This window comes from Sorex araneus, chromosome 4, assembly GCF_027595985.1.
Source record: "Sorex araneus isolate mSorAra2 chromosome 4, mSorAra2.pri, whole genome shotgun sequence".
In the NCBI taxonomy this organism is placed as follows: Eukaryota; Metazoa; Chordata; class Mammalia; order Eulipotyphla; family Soricidae; genus Sorex; species Sorex araneus.
In genome coordinates, this window is record NC_073305.1 from 45,992,021 (window position 1) to 46,012,888 (window position 20,868).

The 20,868-nt window shown below is 43.9% G+C and overlaps 1 protein-coding gene across 3 annotated transcripts in view; it reads left to right on the forward strand.

Annotated features, from left to right (window-relative positions):
* DAG1 (dystroglycan 1) overlaps nt 1-20,868 on the forward strand; it is a 68,061-nt gene that overhangs the window by 31,158 nt on the left and 16,035 nt on the right. For all 3 annotated transcript variants that reach the window (XM_055135979.1, XM_055135977.1, XM_055135978.1), the window contains exon 2: nt 16,545-16,944. In XM_055135979.1, the coding sequence (XP_054991954.1) occupies nt 16,660-16,944 (285 nt within the window). In that variant the 5' untranslated portion in view covers nt 16,545-16,659. The remainder of the gene's footprint in view (nt 1-16,544; nt 16,945-20,868) is intronic.

Below are 20,868 nucleotides of genomic sequence, written 5' to 3' on the forward strand. Positions count from 1 at the left end.
TAGGATGGTGGTTGCCACATGGGCGCCGCTATTGCAGGGCAAGTATCTTTTTTTTTTTTTTTTTGCTTTTTGGGTCACACCTGGCAACGCACAGGGGTTACTCCTGGCTCTGCACTCAGGAATTACCCCTGGCTGTGCTCAGGGGACCATATGGGATGCTGGGATTTGAACCTGGGTCGGCCACGTGCAAGGCAAACGCCCTACCCGCTGTGCTGTCTCTCCAGCCCCTGGGCAAGTATCTTAACCCCTGTACACTCTCTCACTTTCTGGCCCTGAATTTTTTTTTTTTCTTCTTTTTGGATCACACCCAGCTATGCTCAGGGCTGACTCCTGGCTCTGCACTGAGGAATTACTCCTGGTGGTGCTTGGGGGACTATATAGGATGCTTGGGGGACTACATAGAATTACTCCTGGTGGTGCTTGGGGGACTATATAGGATGCTGATCAAACCTGGGTTGGCCGCATGCAAGGCAAACACTCTACTATCGCTCCAGCCCCAGTATCTTTTTTTTTTTTTCTTTTTGGGTCACACCCGGCAATGCACAGAGGTTACTCCTGGCTCTGCACTCAGGAATCACCCCTGGCAGTACTCAGGGTACCATATGGGATGCTGGGAATCGAACCCGGGTCGGCCGCGTGCAAGGCAAATGCCCTACTCGCTGTGCTATTGCTCCAGCCCCCCCCCCCAGTATCTTTTAAAATAAATCTGTATTCACTTTATCATGCAGCAACTGAAAAAAAGAGTGTTATGGAATGTATGTCCTCTTAAGAGAGCAGAGAGCTAGAGGACTACTAGGTGTGGCCTAAAACCCCTGCCCCTCCCTCCCCCCCAAATTTATTTCTACTTAAGTAGAACTGATTAGTAGGGAACTGATTGGTAGGGAAATTATCTGAAGCACGATCTGATTTCTAAAGATTTCTAAAGAGGAAGGATATACCTGAATATGTGTGGGATCAGGCTGTGGACTGCTTAGGAGTCAGTGCCCATGTCTGTTGTCAGAAACTTGAAGTAAAGGTGGACTGTCCCTGAGGTGATTGAATAGGAGTGTCCTGTGTTGGAGATGGTCTATGATGTTGTTCTCCCTAAGGTGGATTCTAGTGTCATATGAAAAATGGGTTTCACCTATGTCATCTCTGGGCATCATTAGACTATGTGAGAAAATTAGATCTAGCTCTTTCTCTCACTATACTGAGAATTTCAGGCCGGAGAGATAGCACAGTGGGTAAGGTGTTGGCCTTGTTTGTGGTTAACCCTGATTTGACCATCTGCATATGGTCCCGATTACTGCAGGGAGTGACTCGCCCCACCACATGCACAGAATGGGAGTAGCTCCCAAGCACTGCTGATTGTGGTAACCCTCCGCTCTCCCCTACTCCTACCACCATCAAATAGAACTATTCTGAAAACGAAAGGTACAATGGAGAACTAATCAGACAGTGAAGGACTTGGTTGGGCAGTTTTCAGGAGGCTGGGTGCTAAAGAGTAAGAGGAAGTTAGGAAAAACCCCACTTAGCAAATTAAAATTTCAAGCACTTCCTTTGTGCTTGGGAGTGAGCGGGTGGACCTGATTTGTAGAGAGCTTAAGAACTGCCCAGGATACCAGAACCATGTGATGGGGGATTGTAATTTAGGCAAGTTAATTTGGTGAGCTGGTCCTAGCTCTGCCTCTTACGGGAAGACTCCTGTGTCACTTTCAGTTCATGCTGACAGATCAGGGTGAGGTCACTGACAACATGATCCCCAATTTCACTGCTGAGGAAATAGCACAGCATATCTGGGAGAAACTTATTAGGGAATCTGTATTCTTGGAGTTGAGGCTCCACTGGAAATTTCAAAACAGGACTCCTTGTCCTGCTAGGGTTGGTCAGTTATAGCAGGGGGATTCTAAGTCCCTGTGTCTTTCGATACTTTCCTCAACTCTGCTGCAGATTTCAGTCCCCTCAGTACCTGCTCTTCATGTTGTCAGGTCCTCAGACCACATGACTCACCTCCTGATGAACATGTTGCAAAGCTATTGTGTCTTTAGGGCAGGGTGTAACATCAGTGACATCAGAGTCTTTGGGGGAGGGAACCAGGTACGATTTTCCTAAGATCTGTGTGGAGAATTGCTGATATCCAGCCAGGGTCTAGAGCCACTCTTCTTGATTTTAGAGCTGTTTGTTTGAAGTAATAAAGTTAGCTTGTCTCACAAAGTCAGAACAGGGCTTTCAAAAGGTGTGGATAAGTCTATCTGTTCAACCAAACCTCCATGCCAAGGGAGATGGAATGGAAAACAACACTCGCCTGGTCTGGGGTGGCTGGTGCATCATTTCTTTATTGGGGGTGTGGGGGCACATGACAATGCTTGGTAGCTACACTTGGCACACAGCTTCAGGAGCCACTGCTGTCAGTGTTTGGTGCACAAGGTGGAGCCATGGATTGAACGTGGGGGCCTCTGTATGCAAAGCATGCACTCCCACTCTGAGCAGTCTGCTGGCCATTGGTAGTAGAAAAGGGATTCCTCTGCTTCCCTCTCTGTGGGAACTCTTGCCTGAGAGTGGAAATGTTTAGCTGTTTTTGAAGTGGTAAAGCTAAAGGAGGAAAAGAAGTTTGGTGTAGTGCCTTATGTGAGGAAAAGCAGTGATTTGTGTTAACTCACCCACCAAATATTTGTTGAACTTTTGTTCCATTGAAGGGCTGAGTTGGTTATTATGGAAGTAAGCATTCCAGGTTAAATGGAGCATAGTTGTGCCATAGGAATACCTGTAGCTCTCTGTTCAGGAGTTTGTACCTGGGAGTTTACTCATTGTTTAATGAATGGCAGGGCTTGGCTATTCTTTGATAGGAGCGAAAGCACTCCTGGAGTGGAGAAGAAAGGTCTCAGAAGAGGAGGACTTGGAGCCTGGCTGGTCAGTGTTAGTGTCAAGGCTTGTGGAAGAGGCCGAGCATGGTGGTGAAAGGTGAAGCATGGGATAGGAACCAAGTTGGATGGGAATAGACTCTTTTGAACTTGAGTGGAATGCCTGGGTCTTCACCCACATCACTGGGTAATGGTGATGCGTCCATTGTTCATGGAAGGCCAAGGGAATGCAGGCATCTGTCTAGGCTCGTCTGTTCCCTTCCCTACCTTCTTCAGGTTCATATTTAGACAGACTGGTCTGGAAGGACATCTCTGAGTCCTTGTGACTTGGGGTTTTCCTGATTGGTGCTTACCTGCATTCCTCCCCCCTGCTCTTTAGCCTCCACGGAGAAACAGTTTGAATCTAGGATCCAGGTGAATCAGTTTCTTTTTCAGTAATCAAGGAACATAGGTTAGTAGGGAAAGTTTTTATTAAAAAATAAGAGAGGATGGGGAAAAGTTCCTGTGGATGTTTTGTGTAGTATCTTGGCGTTTGTATTAATAGTTAAAGTTCACTTCCAAATAAAACTCCCTTAATGCTAGATTTGATGTGTACCCAATTTGAACAAGGGTTGATTAACACCTATAAAGTTTGTTAACTGCTCCTCTTGTTAGTTAATACCAATCTTAAATTATTTTAATTTATTTATTTATTTATTTTTTTGCTTTTTGGGTTACACCCGGCGATGCACAGGGGTCACTCCTGGCTCATGCACTCAGGAATCACCCCTGGCGGTGCTCAGGGGACCATATGGGATGCTGGGATTCGAACCCGGGTTGGCCTCGTGCAAGGCAAATGCCCTATCTGCTATGCTATCGCTCCAGCCCCCTGGATCTTAAATTATTTTTGTGTCACGTGTTTTCTAGCCTTAAGTGAAATCTGGTGGGAGTAGCAGATAAGCACTTCTCCGTTGTTGAATGAGTCTTTAAACAGAATGAGAACTGAATTGTCCAGATTTATCAGTCCTTTTTCTTTGCCTATAAGAAAATTTGAAAATCTTGCATCTATTAATTTTAAAATAGTTCTACTTTGATATAAGATAAGTGTAGGTAAAACATAATAAAAATGTCAAGTATAAAAAAATAGAGGATTAATTTCAGCCCTCTAAGAGCAAATATTTTTATTTATATACAAGTCTCACAGTGGAGATGTTATTGGTGCCTGCTCGAGCAATATATATATTTTATTTATATCTCTGCTTATGAAGAGATTGAAACATTGGACATGGAATTAAAGAGCATATGGCAGAAGGTAAGCTGGTGTCAGATATTGAGTAGGTGGTCATAATTTGTTGAATAAAAGTCAAGGAACAGGCTGTAGAGATAGTACTGGCATTAAGGTGCTGACCTTGCATGTCTCTGCCACTATAAAGTTCCCCAAGCACTGCCAAGAAACAAAACAAAAAAATAGAAAATAGAATTTTTGTTTTTGGCCACACCTGATGGTATTTGGGGGCTACTGCAAGGACCTTTGTTCAGGGTTCACACCTAGCTTGTTCAGAGGAGCATATGGTGCTGGAGATTGAGCCTGGGCCTCTTGCATGCAAAACATGGACTCAGTTCATTTTGCTGTTTCCTGACTCCAGTAATGTAATTTTGTTGTTGGTGGTGGCAGGGGTGGGAGGAAGGGGGCGCATTGGGGCAATACCCAGTGGCGCTCAGGGTTTATTTCTGGCTCTTTGCTTAAGGATTACTCCTGGCATCGCTCAGGGGACCATATTCAGTGTCTGGAATTGAACTTGGGTTAGTCTGCAAGGCAAGTAATCCAAAGAAATAGAATTCTTACCGGGAACTTTTTGATACTGCAGCATGTTTATGTGGGATAAAAAAAGGCGTGTAAGAACAAATAATAGATGTTTCTGTGATACTGTTTTGTTGTTGGGCCACGCTTGGTGGTATTCAGGGACTACTCCCAGTTCAATACTTGGGGGTTGCTCCTGGCAGTGCTCAGGGTACTATGCAATGTCTCAAGCCCTGGCTTCTAGCTGGTAAAGCAGGTGCTCAGTCTGTTGAGCTCTCTCTGTGGCCCTGTGATATCTGACGTTTTTTCATCTAAATAAACACCCAAGTATCATTATTTTATTTGCCATTCTCTATTCACACTGTTAATTGTTATTGTAGCTGGGTTTATTTTATTCTGTATTTACCTAGAAAACAAGGACTTCTGAGAACTGATTGAGATTTATGAAATGGTTTTAAATATCTTTGTCAAGAGAATTGCTGCTGTTACGTTGTGCCATCTGTTGCTCTGACTTCCTGAATGCTAGGCCCCTGATAATCACTGACTTTTTCTTACTTGTCTAGTAACCACAAGCGAGCCGTGCCTGAGGTTTGTTGAGGAGGATGACTGCTTTCTGGGTGAGGGATAGATCAAGTCAGAGCATGTTTGCTCTTCAGATTTTTTCCCCCTAACTCTTCTATGACCCCAACCTCTTTTTGTCCATTGTGATGGCCAGGACACCCTTGATTGTGGTGCTCCTTGGGCGTTTAGCTTTGGCATTTGTGCATGTTTCAGGTGCAGTGCTTTCGAGGCTTGCACACTTGGTTGGGGTGCTTGCGGGCTTTTGGCCAGTTGCTGGAGGTCACACACTCTAGTTGTACTCATTGAAGTGTTTGTTCACATTTGGTTGCACTGTTAGAGATTTGCACACCATCGTGGCACCGTAAATCCCAGCACCAGTGCCACCCTGATTGTACTTCATGTGAGCATCAATTCTGGCCAAAATTTGAGCTTTACTTGGGTTCCCATCAGCAGAATGTTTTGGAAGTGATTTCATTGAAGTTTACTTTATCTGATCTGCAAAAGTACAGTTTGCAGGCTTTGGTGCCGGGCACTAGACTTTGTGCTATAGCAGGATGTGAGGAAGTAATCCCTACTAGTGAGCTGTAAGACTCTCGTGGAGACCAAGAGGCCTCTGGAGCCTGCTCCACTGTCAGTGTCAAACTCAGTACTAGCAGACTCGGTACTAAGAAAAGCTAGCTGAGGTCATGATAAGAAGTCTGAAAGTAGTCTTATAAACTTTAAATTTGCCCTCTTTGAGTCAGCTATATAATTCTTTTCAGGGTGGACCCTCCTGCTACTCAAGTTTACAGATGTACTGATTTTTGGAGTGTGAGAAGTGGAAAGTTTGGTTTAAGAGAATGCTGATGACTTTCCGAGGTTTCTGTGAATTATGAGTTTGTAAAGACTACTTGGTTAAAAAACAAAAATAAAATTCCAGCTTGCCAGAAAAATACTACTAGTTAACTGGTATATTTCCTTTGTTTTTAGTTTTTATTTTTTTATATATATGTGTGTGTGTATATGTATGTGTTTGTGTGTGTGTGTGTGTATACCTTTATACATGGAAAGTATGAATTCTATCATTAAGCTTTATTTTTTATTTTCAGTTCTGACCACCTCCCCTGTACCCAGGTTTGCATTTTTCCTCCAAATATTTGCTAAATATAGCAGGTAATGGTGTCAAGGTAGCAGAGGGCTGGAAGTGTGTGTCCTCCCTTGGGATGAGAAGTTTCTCTCAGGAGCTATGATTCCCTGGTGATTGCTTTCCAGTTTTGAGGGCTCATAGATTAGACATCTACTTGGTTATAAAGGCACAATCTAGAAAGGATCCTACAGAGAAAAAAAAGTCTGGTTTTTGTGACCATATTCTCAACTGGTTAAGAAATGTCTCAAGCCCAGTTTATCTTGCTACCTTAGAATAAACATCTTGACAAAGGTGTGGCACACCCTCTCCCTAGTCTCCTAGTTGATGGCTGCCCTATTATGTCTTTCTTCCTATTAAAGCCTCATCCAGGATAACTCAGGTCAGGGACAAGCATAGGGACAGAGGCTAAATTTCGCTTAACAGTCAAGCTCTACAGGGCCACTTAGTCTGAGAAAACGGAATCACAACAATTTCACACTGTAGTTTGAAACTCCTCCTCTGTCTTTTGCTTGTGATTGCTCCCTCTTTTTTTTTTTTTTTTTACTAACCCATGATGCAGGTAGACCAGTGGCTGTTCCCTGGCTCTGTGAGGGTCCAGCTTGTTAGGAGGACTGTTTAACAATGCAGTTCTTCATAGTATCATTAAATATATTTAATTATTAAAGTTTAGGTAATATGTTAGAAGTTGTTAATATTTATGATCTTCTCTAGTCACCATACCTCACCACCATCAAAGTGCCTTCCAGTAACACCTCTAGTATACTTCAAACCCCACACCTCCACAGTGTCATCTTTGTCCCTCTCCCAGATATATGCAGAGATAATGTTCCTGACTTTTGATAATGTCTATTTCTAAAACTACAGAACTTTTTGTTTGTTTTGGACTACAGCCTGCAGTGCTCAGGAGCTACTCCAAGAAGTTTTTTGGGAAGTGGGTAGGAGGGGTGGGTGCTGCTCCTGGCAATGCTCCAGGGAGTGTGTGATATGGGAGACTGAACCCACTTGGCTTGGAGACTTGGAGGCTGAACCAAGCCTCTCAAATGCAGAGCACATATACTAGATCTTTGAGTTACCACCTGGGCCCCAGCCACAGAGCTTTTATTTGATTCTTTGGGGAAATTCAAATGGCTGGCTTGCGTGCCTGTCATGTGATGTCCCAGGTTTGATTCTGGTACCCTGGAGGCTATAGCTCTGGTGCCCTCAAGCCAGGAGTTTTCTGCCAGGGTCCCTGAGCGATTCTTAGGAGACACCACCCCTCCCCCCCAAAAAAATCTGTTATGCTTAAAGACACAAAATAAAAATTTCACGTACAATAGAGATCATTTAAATAGTGCTCAGAATAAATGAACTTTCAAAGCGAGACTGGGAATGGTAGGACTTCTAATGTCTCCACATTAGAAATCAATTGAAGACTTGTTGGACATGAAGATAGAATATCTGAAAAATTAGGTTGTGGTTGGTAAGGTCTCTGTCCATTTGAATTTTGGAATACCATCCATGCCTGACAGTGATCTAGCTTTGAAATTTACTGCTGAGAAGAAGAAAACATTATCTGGTGTGAAATCAGGAGATTCTGGCCACCACAGAAAACTACTCTATGGAGCATCATTTCCTCCCACAACTTAAGACTAGGTTAGTTTAGCTTTACCCATTTGTTAAGAAGATCTTTTGACATTTTTTCTTTCCTTATCCATTTTTGCTTTTTAATTTTTAGTTCACGGGTTCTAAAATGCAGAAATAGTTATTGAGTGGAAGGCCCTTTTTCCTTTTTGCTAAAGATCGTAGCCTGCAGAAAAAGGAGGTAGAGACAGTGAGAAGTGAGGACAAGAGTTCCTTGAGTTGCGTTAACATGGATGTAAATCTGCTGGGCAGACAGTAGCTGGGGAGTTTCTGGAGCTTTGAGGAAAGCACAGGAAAGTCATGTTTTTCTCCATCTTTCTTTGTTCCTTAGTGGACACATTCGTCTGAATCTGTGCTCTATTCCTTGAGAAATAGCCCAGTGTTCTTTGGTAGGAAAGCTCAGCAATGCAGGAGTGGATGGGACCTGACCCTCTATCTTTGCCTTTTAATTCCCTGGGAGCTGTTGTTCTCTGGTGCCACTCTGGGCAAGCCTGTTCTGAGCAAGCTTGGCAGGGGTGTCTATCTTGTTCAGCAGAATCAGCCTTGTTTGATACTATTTTACTGCCTAGACACAGAATGATCAAGAATTGCAGTGCAGGGCTTACAAAAATCTGCAAGGCCATCTTTTTACTTTTTGCTCTAGGATTTGGAAGCACACCCTTTAAATTCTTTCAGAGAACTTGTGATTATTTAAATTTTGTAACTTGCAAGGATGTGGTATGCAGAAGGGCCAAGGAGAGTCCTATGTGGGAGGGAAGGAATTCTGCAATCAAGAAAGCCTGGGCAAAGAGGATGAGTGCTAGTTGTGTCTTGTCTTTCTGTAAACAAGGTTTGTTGCTCTGACAATTTCTGGTATGGTTGCAATGTTCTTGATGGTTGAACTTTAAGAATGTGACCCCAAATGGGATGTGGCCAAAAGCAGGTCACAACTTCAAACACCTGGCTACTGAAATATTTGTAAATTCAGTACAGTGGTGACCTATAGTAAAGGGGTTTGAGCTCCCAATAACCAGGGCCAGGGACACTCCTGAAATCAATATTGTGAGACTGTGGCAGGGCCCTAGGTCAGTGGTGGGTAAACCTGAGTGGGGATCTAGGGATGTCTGGGGCCACTTTTAATATTTCATCTGCTTCCTCTGTACTAGGGTTTGATTAGCCAGTTAGGTCAGGAAGAACAGCAATCAGTATACTTTCTCTGAACATAATTCACTGAAATCAGATTAGCATATTAGTTTTTGGCTAAGACACTTATTTTTAATCTGTAGTGTGCTGGAAAAAATATGAGAAAGCTCATCTTTTAATTTCAAAGTGTTCAATTATGTAATTACTGCTTTTTTTCTTTTGAGGGGTGTTTTTGGGCCACACCAGCAATACTCAATGGTACTCCTGGCTCTGCACTCAGGAATTACTCCTGGTGGTACTCAGGACCATATGGGATGTCAGGGACTGAACCCAGGTTGGCTGTGTGCAAGGCAAGCACCCTCTCTGCTGTACTCTCTCACCAGCCCCGTCTGCTGCTTTTGTGCTTGGTGAATTACTTTGGGATTTAGTGGAAACCCACTCCCTTACTCTGACATCTGCTGAGTGCCTTCTTGGTGGTAGGCATCTAATGGTGTGAAGAACAGCAAGAGTCTATACTCAGATACCTAAGGTAGGTATCTGAGTATAGACTCTGTATCTGAGTATAGACTCTGAGTATAGACTCTGTCCTTCTCTGGGAAACCCTTGGCATTCAGCCCTGACCTGCACAGAGACACCTTTCTGCCCTCACAGTGTATTCCCTTTCTGTCTTTGCACCAACGGGGAAGAGAGAGTTTGGAGAGAGTGAAGGAGTTTCATTTGAATAAGCAACGATTCAGAAAGGAGCCTGTTCATAATATATAAATACTGAGTTTATTGCCTCTTGTGTTTAATCATTAGTAAAGTATGTAAATGTTAGTGGAATACTTTTGTACGAGAATGAGTGTTGCATAGCAAATAAAGCGTCATACCTAGCAGAGGGTAGGTAGTCAGTAAATATGCACTGAAGTGTTAATTATTGTTGAGCTGTCTTGAGATAATTGTAATTTGCTTTAATTGGGTTCTTGGGTGCCACACAGATATGTAGATGTGGTAATTCATTCCTACTTGTATTTTACTGAATCTGGCTGCCCACTTTTCACCTCTCTCCCCAACTCCTAATCCTGCTGCTGCCACTGCCAGATGCATTTAGGCCTTATCCTTGTCTTTGAGCTCAGTTTATCTTTTATGTTGTTTGGTCCAAAGCCTCATGTGTTTTACTCTGTTTATTGTATAATTAGTCTGTTTGTTTTAACTCTGAAGTTTTTCTTTTCTTCAGAGTTCACAAGAGGGGCTGAGAGATAGTATAGCGGGCAGGGCACTTGTCTTACACACTTGCCTTTCAGACAGACTTGGGTTTGATCCCCAGCATCCCATGGTCCCATGAACCCTCCATGAGTAATCTCTTTGAGTACAGAGCTAGGAGGAATTCCTGTGTGTGTGTGTGTGGGGGGGGAAATATCAAAAGTTTACATAACAATTTATAATCTTTAAGTTTGTTTTTTTTTTAATTATAGTGAAAAAGGTAACAGGAATAGGACAGATAATACAGTGGGTAGGGTGCTTACCTTGGATGCGGCTGCGACGTCCCATATGGTCTCCCAGCACTGCTATGAGTGAGCACTGAGCACATATCCAAGGAGTAAGCCCTGAGCACTGGTGAGAGTGCTGCTCTTCCAGTTCTTTTTTTTTTTTTTTAAACCCAACCAAACAAAAAAACATATAAAATTTGCCATCTTAAAATGTTTTGGAGGTTGTTAGTCCATATTGAGTGGTGCTCAGGAACTATGTATCTCTCTGGCCTTCCGTCTTAAATGTTTTTTCAGTTTTCTGTTCAGTCATGAGTAATGTTTAACAGAAGTATGTAGTGTTCGTTGGAATGTAGAAAGGGCTCTTTTCCAGTGAGCTTTATTAGATCAGTTGTTAAAAATCTACCTGGATTAAAAAATAGGCTCCACTGGTAGTTGACTTCAGCCATGGATTTTGTGGTTTGGTTTTTGGGCCACATCTGCCATTGCCCATGGACTACTCTCAGTTTGGTGCTGATGGGTTGTAGAGCTCAGTGGATCCTGGTACCATGTAGTCCCTGGGATTGACCAGGCTCTAGGCCCCAACACTCAGCCTTTGGTTAAGAGAAAAAACCCAAAAACCAGTTTCAGTAACATGAGGGGAGTATTAACATTTATGGATTTTTTAAAAAACTTTATTGAATCACTGTGAGATAGACCATTACAAAGCTGTTCACGATTGGATTTCAATCATACGGTAGTCCAACACCCATCCCTCAACCAGTGTACATTTCCCAGCACCAGTGTCCCCAGGTTCCCTCACATCATTCTCCACCCCCAACCCTGCCTACCTCTATGGCAGGCCCTTTTCTTCTCTCTCTCTCTCCCCTCTCTCCTTTCCTTCTCATTCTCCCTCCTCTCCCCACCCCTCTCTCTCTGTGTCTTTTTGGATGTTGTGGTTTTAAATATTGATACTGAATGGTTATCAAGAAAATCTCTTTACCTACATTTTTTTTTTTGTCACACCCGGCAATGCACAGGGGTCATTCCTGGCTCATGCACTCAGGAATTACTCCTGGCGGTGCTCAGGGGACCATATGGGATGCTGGGATTTGAACCTGGGTCGGCCGCGTGCAAGGCAAACGCCCTACCCGCTGTGCTATCACTCCAGCCCACCCTCATATCTTGTTCAGCGTCATCATTCCCAGCAATTATTTTCATACCAGTCTCTTCTCTATCTTACCTACCCTCAGCCCCACACACACTTGTGGTTAATTCCAAACCCCAGTTTTCCCTGGCCATAGATATTATTCTTCTACTATATACATATATATTTTTTTATATACCACAAACATTTATGGGTTTTATTTTTTGTTTTTATTTTTGCACCACACACAAAAATCAGGATTTACGCCTGGTTCTGTACTCAGGGTTTATTCCCATTGGGTTTGGGAGACCATATGGGGTGCTGAGAACTGGACCTGGGTTTGGCTGACTGCAAGGCAAGCACCTTAACCCCTGTCTCCTGCCTCCATCTTATAGCTGCATAGTATTCCATTGCATATATATGTATATATATATATATATATATACACATACATATATATATGTATATGCAACTGCTTCATCAATTTATCTGTCATTGGACATGGGTTGTTTCAATATCCTGCTATTGTGAACATGGGTATGTGTGTGACTCTTCAAGTTAATAGTTTTTTGTTCTGGGGTCAAGAAGTGAAATTACTGGGTTGTATGAAAGTTCTGTTCTTATTTTTTGAGAACTCTTCATACTGATTTCCACAAAGGCGTGTAACCAGATGATGTTCCCACCAGCAGCTTCCTTTTCCGTCTCTTCCCCACTAACACTGCTTGTTCCATCTTTTTGATGTATGCCATTTTCATTAGTGTGAGGAGATACTGTAATTTTGATTTTTTGTCTGTTTGTTTTTTTGGTTTTTGGGTCACACCCGGCGATGCACAGGGGTTACTCCTGGCCCTTCACTCAGGAATCACCCCTGGTGGTGCTCAGGGGACCATATGGGATGCTGGGATTAGAACCCGGGTCGGCCGCGTGCAAGGCAAATGCCCTACCCGCTGTGCTATCACTCCAGCCCCTACTGTAATTTTGATTAGCTTTTCCGTGATGAGTGATAAATACCTTTTCATAAGTCAGCCACACAGCTCTAGATTTTGAGCCTTACCTTGATTCTCATCTTCTGGTACTTGTTTGTACCTGAGCGAGTTTATCACCCATGTATTCAGTCTTTGCTTCCTTCTTGCCTTTGTTGGAAAAAACAAAACAAAACCACCACCACAAACCATTGCTATTTCTGGACCTCTCTCTGTTTTTGGTCTCTAAGTGAGTCTTTGCAAGAGTTTAACCAAGTGAGAAAAGTATTCAAAGTACTGTTTGTGTTTAATTGAGTGTTGTGAAGCACTTGCTTCTCAGACATGGTATTTTTTCCTCTCACATATTTTTACTTTTTAAATTTCGCACTGTGCATGTGACGCTTTGGTGGGTTCCTCAGCCCTAGGGCATGTTGGCAGGACTGCCCCACACCTCTAGTGCTGTTTCTATAGTACAGAGGACATGAAGAAACTTGCCTTTGCCTCTTATTAGGGGAAACTTCATTTGCTTCCTGAGCTTGAGCAATTTGAGGGTGACACCTTGGTGACACATCACTGACTTAACACCTTTTTCATCTGATGCCAAAGAGTGAAAAAGGCCTGTTTTTAACTCAGTGCAAGAATTCTTCCTGTCTGTTAAGTTTATAAAGCACAAACGAACAATACTTCACACTGTTTTCCATTTTGTTGTTCAGACTGTTGGCCATTAGAACAGTTAAAACTGGATAACTTTCCCAAATTTTTATATTGTTTGATGTTTACTTGGTTTTTTTTTTTTTTTGGCTTTTGGGTTACACCCATAGGTGCTGAGGGCTTTCTATGGCTCTATTCAGGTATCTATTCTATGGGGACTATATGGGGTGTCAGGGATTGAACCCAGGTTGACCTCATGCAAGGAAAGCACCCTATCCCCCATAGTCCTGTCACTTCAGCCCCTTGTCTGTCTGTCTGTCTGTCTGTCTATCTCTCTCTCTCTCTCTCTCTCTCTCTCACACACACACACACACACACACACACACACACACACACACACACTTTTTTTTGGTTGGTTTGCTTTTGGACCACACCTAGCAGTGTTCAGAGCTTAACTTCTGGCACTGTGCTTCAAGACTCTTCTCAGGTCTTGAAGCACCATATGTGGTACCAGTGGTTGGCTGCATGCAAGTACTCCTCACTATACTATCATAGCACTCTGGTCCCTTTTATTTATTTTTCAGTCTGAAATTTATTTTAAAATTATAATTTTTTGTTTTGGGCCACACCTGGCAATGCTCAGGGGTTACTTCTGGGTCTGCACTTAGGGATCATTCCTGGCAGTGCTCAGGGGACCATATGGAGTGCTGGGAATCGACCCAGGCTGGCCACATGCCAGGCAGGGGCTTTCCCCACTGTACTAGTTCTCCGGCCCCATGAGTGTGCTTTTTTTGGTGGTGCCAGAAATTGAAACCAGGTATCCTACACACAATACCTGCATTTCTAGTAATGCTAGTCTCTAGGCCTTTGAGCTGTTTCTCCAGCCTTGGAAGTTTGAATTGCTGCCCTAGGAGATGGCTTAAAGTGCTGGAGCACAACTTTACATGAAGGCACCATGGCTTTGAAACTCAGTACAGCATGGTCAACTTAGCACTGTCAGGTATGCCCCCCCCAAACAAAAACCAAAACAAAACGACTTTTTGGTGGGGGTATTGCCCACATTCAGTAGTACTTAGGGCCTACACATGGCTTTGTGCTTGGTTTCAGTGTTTGGAGACCATGAGGTGCTGAGGATCAAACCTGGGCCTTCTGCATGCTGAATACATGCTTTGCGATTTGACACCTGAAGTACTAGTTTTATATAACATAGCATTTGGAGATTAAATCTTAATGGAGTCTGGGGTAGTGCTGAGTTGAGATATAGTAGTGGGCACTGCACTGTATACAGGTGCAGAGAAATGAGATACTTATTCCGGTTACTACTCATTTTTCAGTAGGACAACATATATAGCTCTACCTCTGTACTATCTTCCCGCCCTCAGTAGGGCGAATTCTGCAGCTTCTGTCAGTGCTACCACTATCACTGAGTTCAGCTGAGATGTATTCTTGAACTTCCCTGAAAACTTACTGGTATTCAGACTATGATGTGTGTGTGTGTGTGTGTGTGTGTGTGTGTGTGTGTGTGTGTGTGTTTATTGTGAAAATGAGTGTGTGACTCTCTGCCACAGTCTTCTGATTCCTGAGCACCTTCTCCTTTCACTGGCCACGTTCTTTCTGGCCACAACGTCTCTCTGTATGGCAGTGACTGGGTGTTAATTCTTCTTGGCTCCTGAAAAGTGGTAGAGGGGCTGGAGCCATGCTGGCCTTGCACATGGCCAACCTGGCTTCCATACCCAGCACCACATATGGTCCCTGATCCTCACTAAGAGTTATCCTGAGTACAGAGCCAGGTGTAAGCCCTGAGAATTGCCAGGTCTGGCCCCCAAACAAAATATAAACAGCATCCCTCCTCCCATAAAAAAGGAGGAGGAGGAGATTTCTGCAGTGCCTCCATCTCTGAATTACCAAGCGTGTGAGTATAAGGCTGTGTAAAAACCTTCCAGAGGAATGTCCTAATACGGATGTGAGAATGCAGTCTGCCAAGATCCTAGCTTGGGGAGACATGAGTCTTGCTTTTAGGAAGTTAGCAACAGAATGACACTGGTTGTCTTTGCCAAGTTGCCAATGGGTCTTTTCTCCCCAGAGCATGGAAAACCAACACTCGCAGTTGGAGTTGTGCCCTGGACATCACCCGCTTGCTAAATGCAGAGCACTTAGTCATGCGCATGAAATAGATACCCATGTTGTCATGTGTCCACAGATAGCAGACTGAGCTTATATTCCTGGTAGGACAGGGTGTGTCTCACTGTTTTCATATAAGCTGATGATTTTATTTGTTACAAATAAATAAAATCCTGACTCCATGGCGCCACATCTGGCTCCATGGTCAGGGACTGCCCCTCACTATGCTCAGGGACCACATGTGGTAGTGCCAGAATTCAAACCCTTGCCCTGGTTGCAGCCACATGTAGGCAGATTCCTTAACCTCCATACCATTTCTCTGGCCTCACAAATAAGCTGAAAGGTTTAAGATGGAGAATCAGTTTAGAAAAGTAAAAGATCAACTAACTAAATGTAAAAGTAACTAAATTTAAAAACATGGGGGCTGGAGCAATAGCAGAGCTGGTAGGTTGTTTGCCTTGCATGCGACCAACCTGGGTTCAAATCCCAGCATCCCATATGGTCTCCCAAGCACTGCCAGGAGTAATTCCTGAGAGCAGAGCCAGGAGTAACCCCTATGCATCACCGGGTGTGACCCAAAAAGCAAAAAAAAAAAAAAAAAAAGAAAAAGAAAAGAAAACATGGGGTGCAGGGATTGAATCTGGGTCAGTGCATGGAAGGCAAAAGTACTATCTTCTGTACTATCTCTCTCTGCTAACCCAAAATGTTTTCAGTTCTGATTTTTACTTTAAAAGTAAATTATAGTTAAAATAATATGTTTACAATGTATTGATCATAATTTATGGTCTTGATATACAAGATTAACTGATCCCACTACCACCAAACTGGTTTTTGTTTTGTTTTGTTGGTTTTTTTTTTTTTTTTTTTTTGCCTTTTGGGTCACACCTGGTGATGCTCAGGGGTTATTCCTGGTTCATGCATTCAGGAATCACGCCTGGTGGTGCTTGGGGGACTATATGGGATGCTGGGAATTGAACCTGGGTCGGCCGTGTGCAAGGCAGAAGCCCTACCCGCTGTGCTATTGCTCTAGCCCCAGACTGGTTTTTTCTTTTATGTATCTAATCTGCCTGAAATTTGTGAAATAATTGAGGGGAAAACATAATTATTTTTGTTTTTCTGATGGCAAAACCATGGGTGTGCTAAAGTCTTACTTTACTCTTCTTTTGCAGGCTCTGGAAGCTCTGGGATGGAGCAGGTGTGCAGAGGGTGAGGACCCTGCTGTGGGACCACATCACTTGTTTCCTTTCATAGCGAGACCATTAGCTTGATCAGATTCAGCCTGGGATGAGGATGTCTGTGGACCTCTTGCTGCTGTTCCCCATCTGGGGGAGGACCTTTCTCCTTCTGCTCTCTGTGGCTGGGGCTCAGTCCCACTGGCCTAGTGAACCTTCGGAGGCTGTCAGAGACTGGGAGAACCAGCTTGAGGCATCCATGCACTCGGTGCTCTCAGACCTCCACGAGGCTGTGCCCACAGTGGTTGGCATTCCTGATGGCACAGCTGTCGTGGGACGCTCATTTCGAGTGACCATTCCAACAGATTTAATTGCCTCCAATGGAGAACTTATCAAGGTGAGTCTTGGATATAAAGTATAAATGAGGGAGAAATCTTTTTTTTTTTTTTTTTTTTTTTAAATTTTATTAAATCACCATGTGGAGGGTTACATAATTCTCAGGATTATGTCAGTTATACAATATTCAAACACCCTTCCCTTCACCAGTGCCCATATTCCATCACCAACCACCCAAGTATAACTCCCGCCCCCTCCCGCCCCCCCCCCCCCCCCGTCCCCGCCCTTGTAAGTGATAAGTTTCACTTCATTTACGCTTTATCTTGGTTACATTCTATGTTTCAACATATAACTCGCTATTGTTGCTGGGGTTCCCCCCCCAAAAAAAAAGACAGTCCTACTGTCAAGGAAGCATTTGATAGTTCTTCATTGCTGAGAATGTAGAGATATTAAGTCCCGCTGTTTGTTACATAACTTTTCTATTTTTCCCCCCCTCGTCCCACACCACCGAGTTCATGCCTGTTTAGTAGTCACCATGCTGCCTGACAAAGGGAAAAAAAAAACGAAAAAGATGGTTATTTCCCGTCATCAGCCAGCGTGGGGCTCTGGCTTAGTTGATAGTCTGGTAGAAAGTCTGCAAGCAGTTTCTGGAACCAAAAGTAGTGTGCTGGTATCGGCCCCGGCTCGAGATTCCACCATCGTCCCACTGTTCCATGTACATAATACTTTATTCCCTTGTATCCCATTCCCATGCCACCAGGTTCGTGTCAACTTAATGGACATCATACTATGGTTAATGCCACGCCGCGATTCTTCCCGAGAAAGAAGGATATTTCTTCTCAGCCGGCGTGGGGATATGGCTTAGTTCAATCTAGAGAGATGGCTACCACTTTGATTGCCTTCAATATTTCAGCAAAAAACTTACTATTCTTGTTAGGGTTTTCCACCAAAGTCCAACCTGTTGAAAAGGAACCGTTTCATATTGCTGATGATTAGATGATATTAGGTCGCACGGCCATGGCAGCGGCCGCGTGGTTTTGGGTTTCTGTATAAAGTCCAGGGAAAATTCTGCCAGAAATTCTATCGCTACAATCTTTTAACCTTTTATGGTACTCATAAGATGGGAAAACCTAGAGAAATACTGGGCCCCCGCCGGGGCAGCCTGGCGGAAATGCTCAGTTCACATACTGCAAGTTGTTCAGTGGGCTGCTGGTGTCCAAAGTAGCTCTTTTGGCCTCCTCGGTCATACTGGAGCGGCGGGCGCGGCAAGTGGGAAGCCCAAGTGGCTGCACTGTCCTTAAGTGTCCACGGTGGGCGGAGACTGGTACTTCCCCACCCCTCGATCTCCCGCAAGCTGCACCGCGCATTTGGGTCCGTGTCTCCATTTTGTGAATGAGGGAGAAATCTTATTTCAGTTTTGATTTAGTGATCTTTCAGTTTTTCAAAAAATTTTGTTGGTTGGGGTAGGGGATTTAGGACATAGCTTGGCAGTGCTTAGGAACTGTTCCTGGTTCTGTGCTCAGGGGTCATTCCCAGGGGTTTTCAGGGGACCATGTGGTACTAGGGATCAAACCTAGACCTCCCACATGCAAAGCATACTCTCCGTCCTTTGAGTCATCTACCTAGCCCTAGTTTTTTCAATTCTCAACTCCAGCAATTTTGAGTTCAACTCTTCCAAGACCAGCTTTAGCTTAGTGCCTTTTAAGAGAGGGACACCCACTGATGTTCACAGAGGGTCCCCATATATCTCAGAATAGCATTCTAAATTTTTATTTTTGCTCTCATTCTGAGGGCGTCACCTTTAAAAAGCTGTTACATCTGTGCTTAGGTATCTGGGTCATTGAATTTAGGAGTTTTATGTGTAGAAAAGGCTCACCTTTTGTGGGCATAAACCCAAGAACTAGAGAAATTGAAATGTGTTGAACCAGTTTTTCTCTTTTTTGTGGTGTGGCAGTGGTGCTCTAAAGCAGCGCTCCTGGTGATACTTGCTAACTGGACTCAGTGGTTCAGTGTTCAGATCCAGTGATGAGGAATACCAGTATACCCCAGCTCTATCCCAGCAGTGCTCAGGGCCTAGTTTCCTTTTTTTTTTTTTTTCTTTTCTTTTTGGGTCACACCCGGCAACGCACAGGGGTTACTCCTGGCTCTGCACTCGGGAATTACCCCTAGCGGTGCTCAGGGGACCATATGGGATGCTGGAATCGAACCCAGGTCAGCCGCATGCAAGGCAAGCGCCCTACCCGTTGTGCTATCACTCCAGCCCCCTAGTTTCCATTTTTATTAAAACATTTTTTTAAATTGAATCACCTTGAGATACATAGCTACAAAGTTCATGATTGCCTTACAGTCATACAATGTTGCCAATTTCTCTCCAGGGCCCCCAGCCTGTCTTACAATACTGTTACTGAAAGGATATCATGCAGATCCTAGCTTTTTAATTTTGCAGTGGGCAGGACCTTCTCCTGGCTCTCTGCTCAGGGATCACTCCTGGTGGGGCTCAGGGTACCATATGTGGTACGTGTACAAGGCAAGCACTCTACCCTTTGTACTGTCACTGTCGACCCTATTTTCCTTTTAATTAGGGGCATATTTAGGAGGATGCTAGCAGTGCTTAACTTGGTATGGTATGAGCCTGGTAGCACAGTGTTCAGGCCTGATGGAGCTCGGGGAACACTAATGCCACTCTTGACAGGACTGAGGGTTCATCAGGGCACATTAGGTAGTGCTTGGAGCCACTAAGGCTATACTTGGTGGTGTTTGGGGTTGGGGGATCACGTTTTACCAGAGATTGAACTTGTACATACTGGGGATGTGCTCTTACCACTTGAGCAGTATCCCAGGCTGGAACCTATTTTTGGAAGGGTGGGGTGGGGTGCCATGACTCTTAGTGCTCAGGAGCCACTATGAAGTATTGGGGTTGGAGAGGGCCATATGGTGCCAAGGACTGAACCCAGGGCCTCAGACATACAAAGATCATTCTCTACCACTTAAGTTACATTCCTGGTTCCAAATATATATATTTAGACTCCTGGCGGTGCTCCGGGGAGCATGTGGGTTGCTGGAATCGAACCCGGGTCGGCCACATGCAGTGCAAACGCCCTATCTACTGTACTATTACTCCAGCCCCCAAACCCATTTTTTAAATAAGGCTTAAAGGGGTCAGTGCAATAGTCCAGTGTGGAGGGTGCTTGTCTTACATGCTGCTCACCCAGGTTTGACCCCTGGTACCTCATATGGTTGGTTGCAGAGCCCACCAGGAGTGATTCCTGAGTGCAGAGCCAGGAGTAAGTCCTGAGCATCACTGGGTGTGATCCCACAGTAAACTAAGGTATAAAGTATAAGTAAATATAGGATCTTTCTCCCCTTTGATTTGATGATCTTTGTGTACTAAAATGAATGTAATTCCTAAGGAACCAAAATCAGCCTTGTCCCTTCTCCTTTGGGGAATGCAACCCTGGAGAATAAGAGGATTTGATCTGAAATCTGTGTAATGGAACAATGTCATGACAAAGTTGATCAGATCAAACAGGAGCTTTTGTTTGGAGAAGGATCACCCCTTTGACTAGATTGTGGGATTTTGACCTTTCGCCTAGATTCTGAGTGAGTTTACACGGTGGTCAGTAGGTGGGTAGGGTATATCCTTTAAGCTATAATCATGTCCAAGAGCAAAAGTGAGCATACTTTTTTCCCCCATGTAAAATAGATTAATTGAGGAAGGATACTAATTCTAAGGAAAATGTAAAATTCTCCAAAGAGGAAAATTGGAAAATATTAAAAAGAAAGGCCAACAGTAAAGGGAGAGAAGTTACACACCTTGAGTGGGCTGTGGGTGACTCCAGAATGGAGTGTGCCGACGTGCTGTTTCTTAAAGGGTTTGTGCTATAGATTGGAGGCTTCACAGGCTTGTCATTTCTGTCACGGCTCTGTCGGTAAGTAGAGAAAATAGTTGGGAAGGTAGTCACAGACAAAATATGAATGAAAGGGT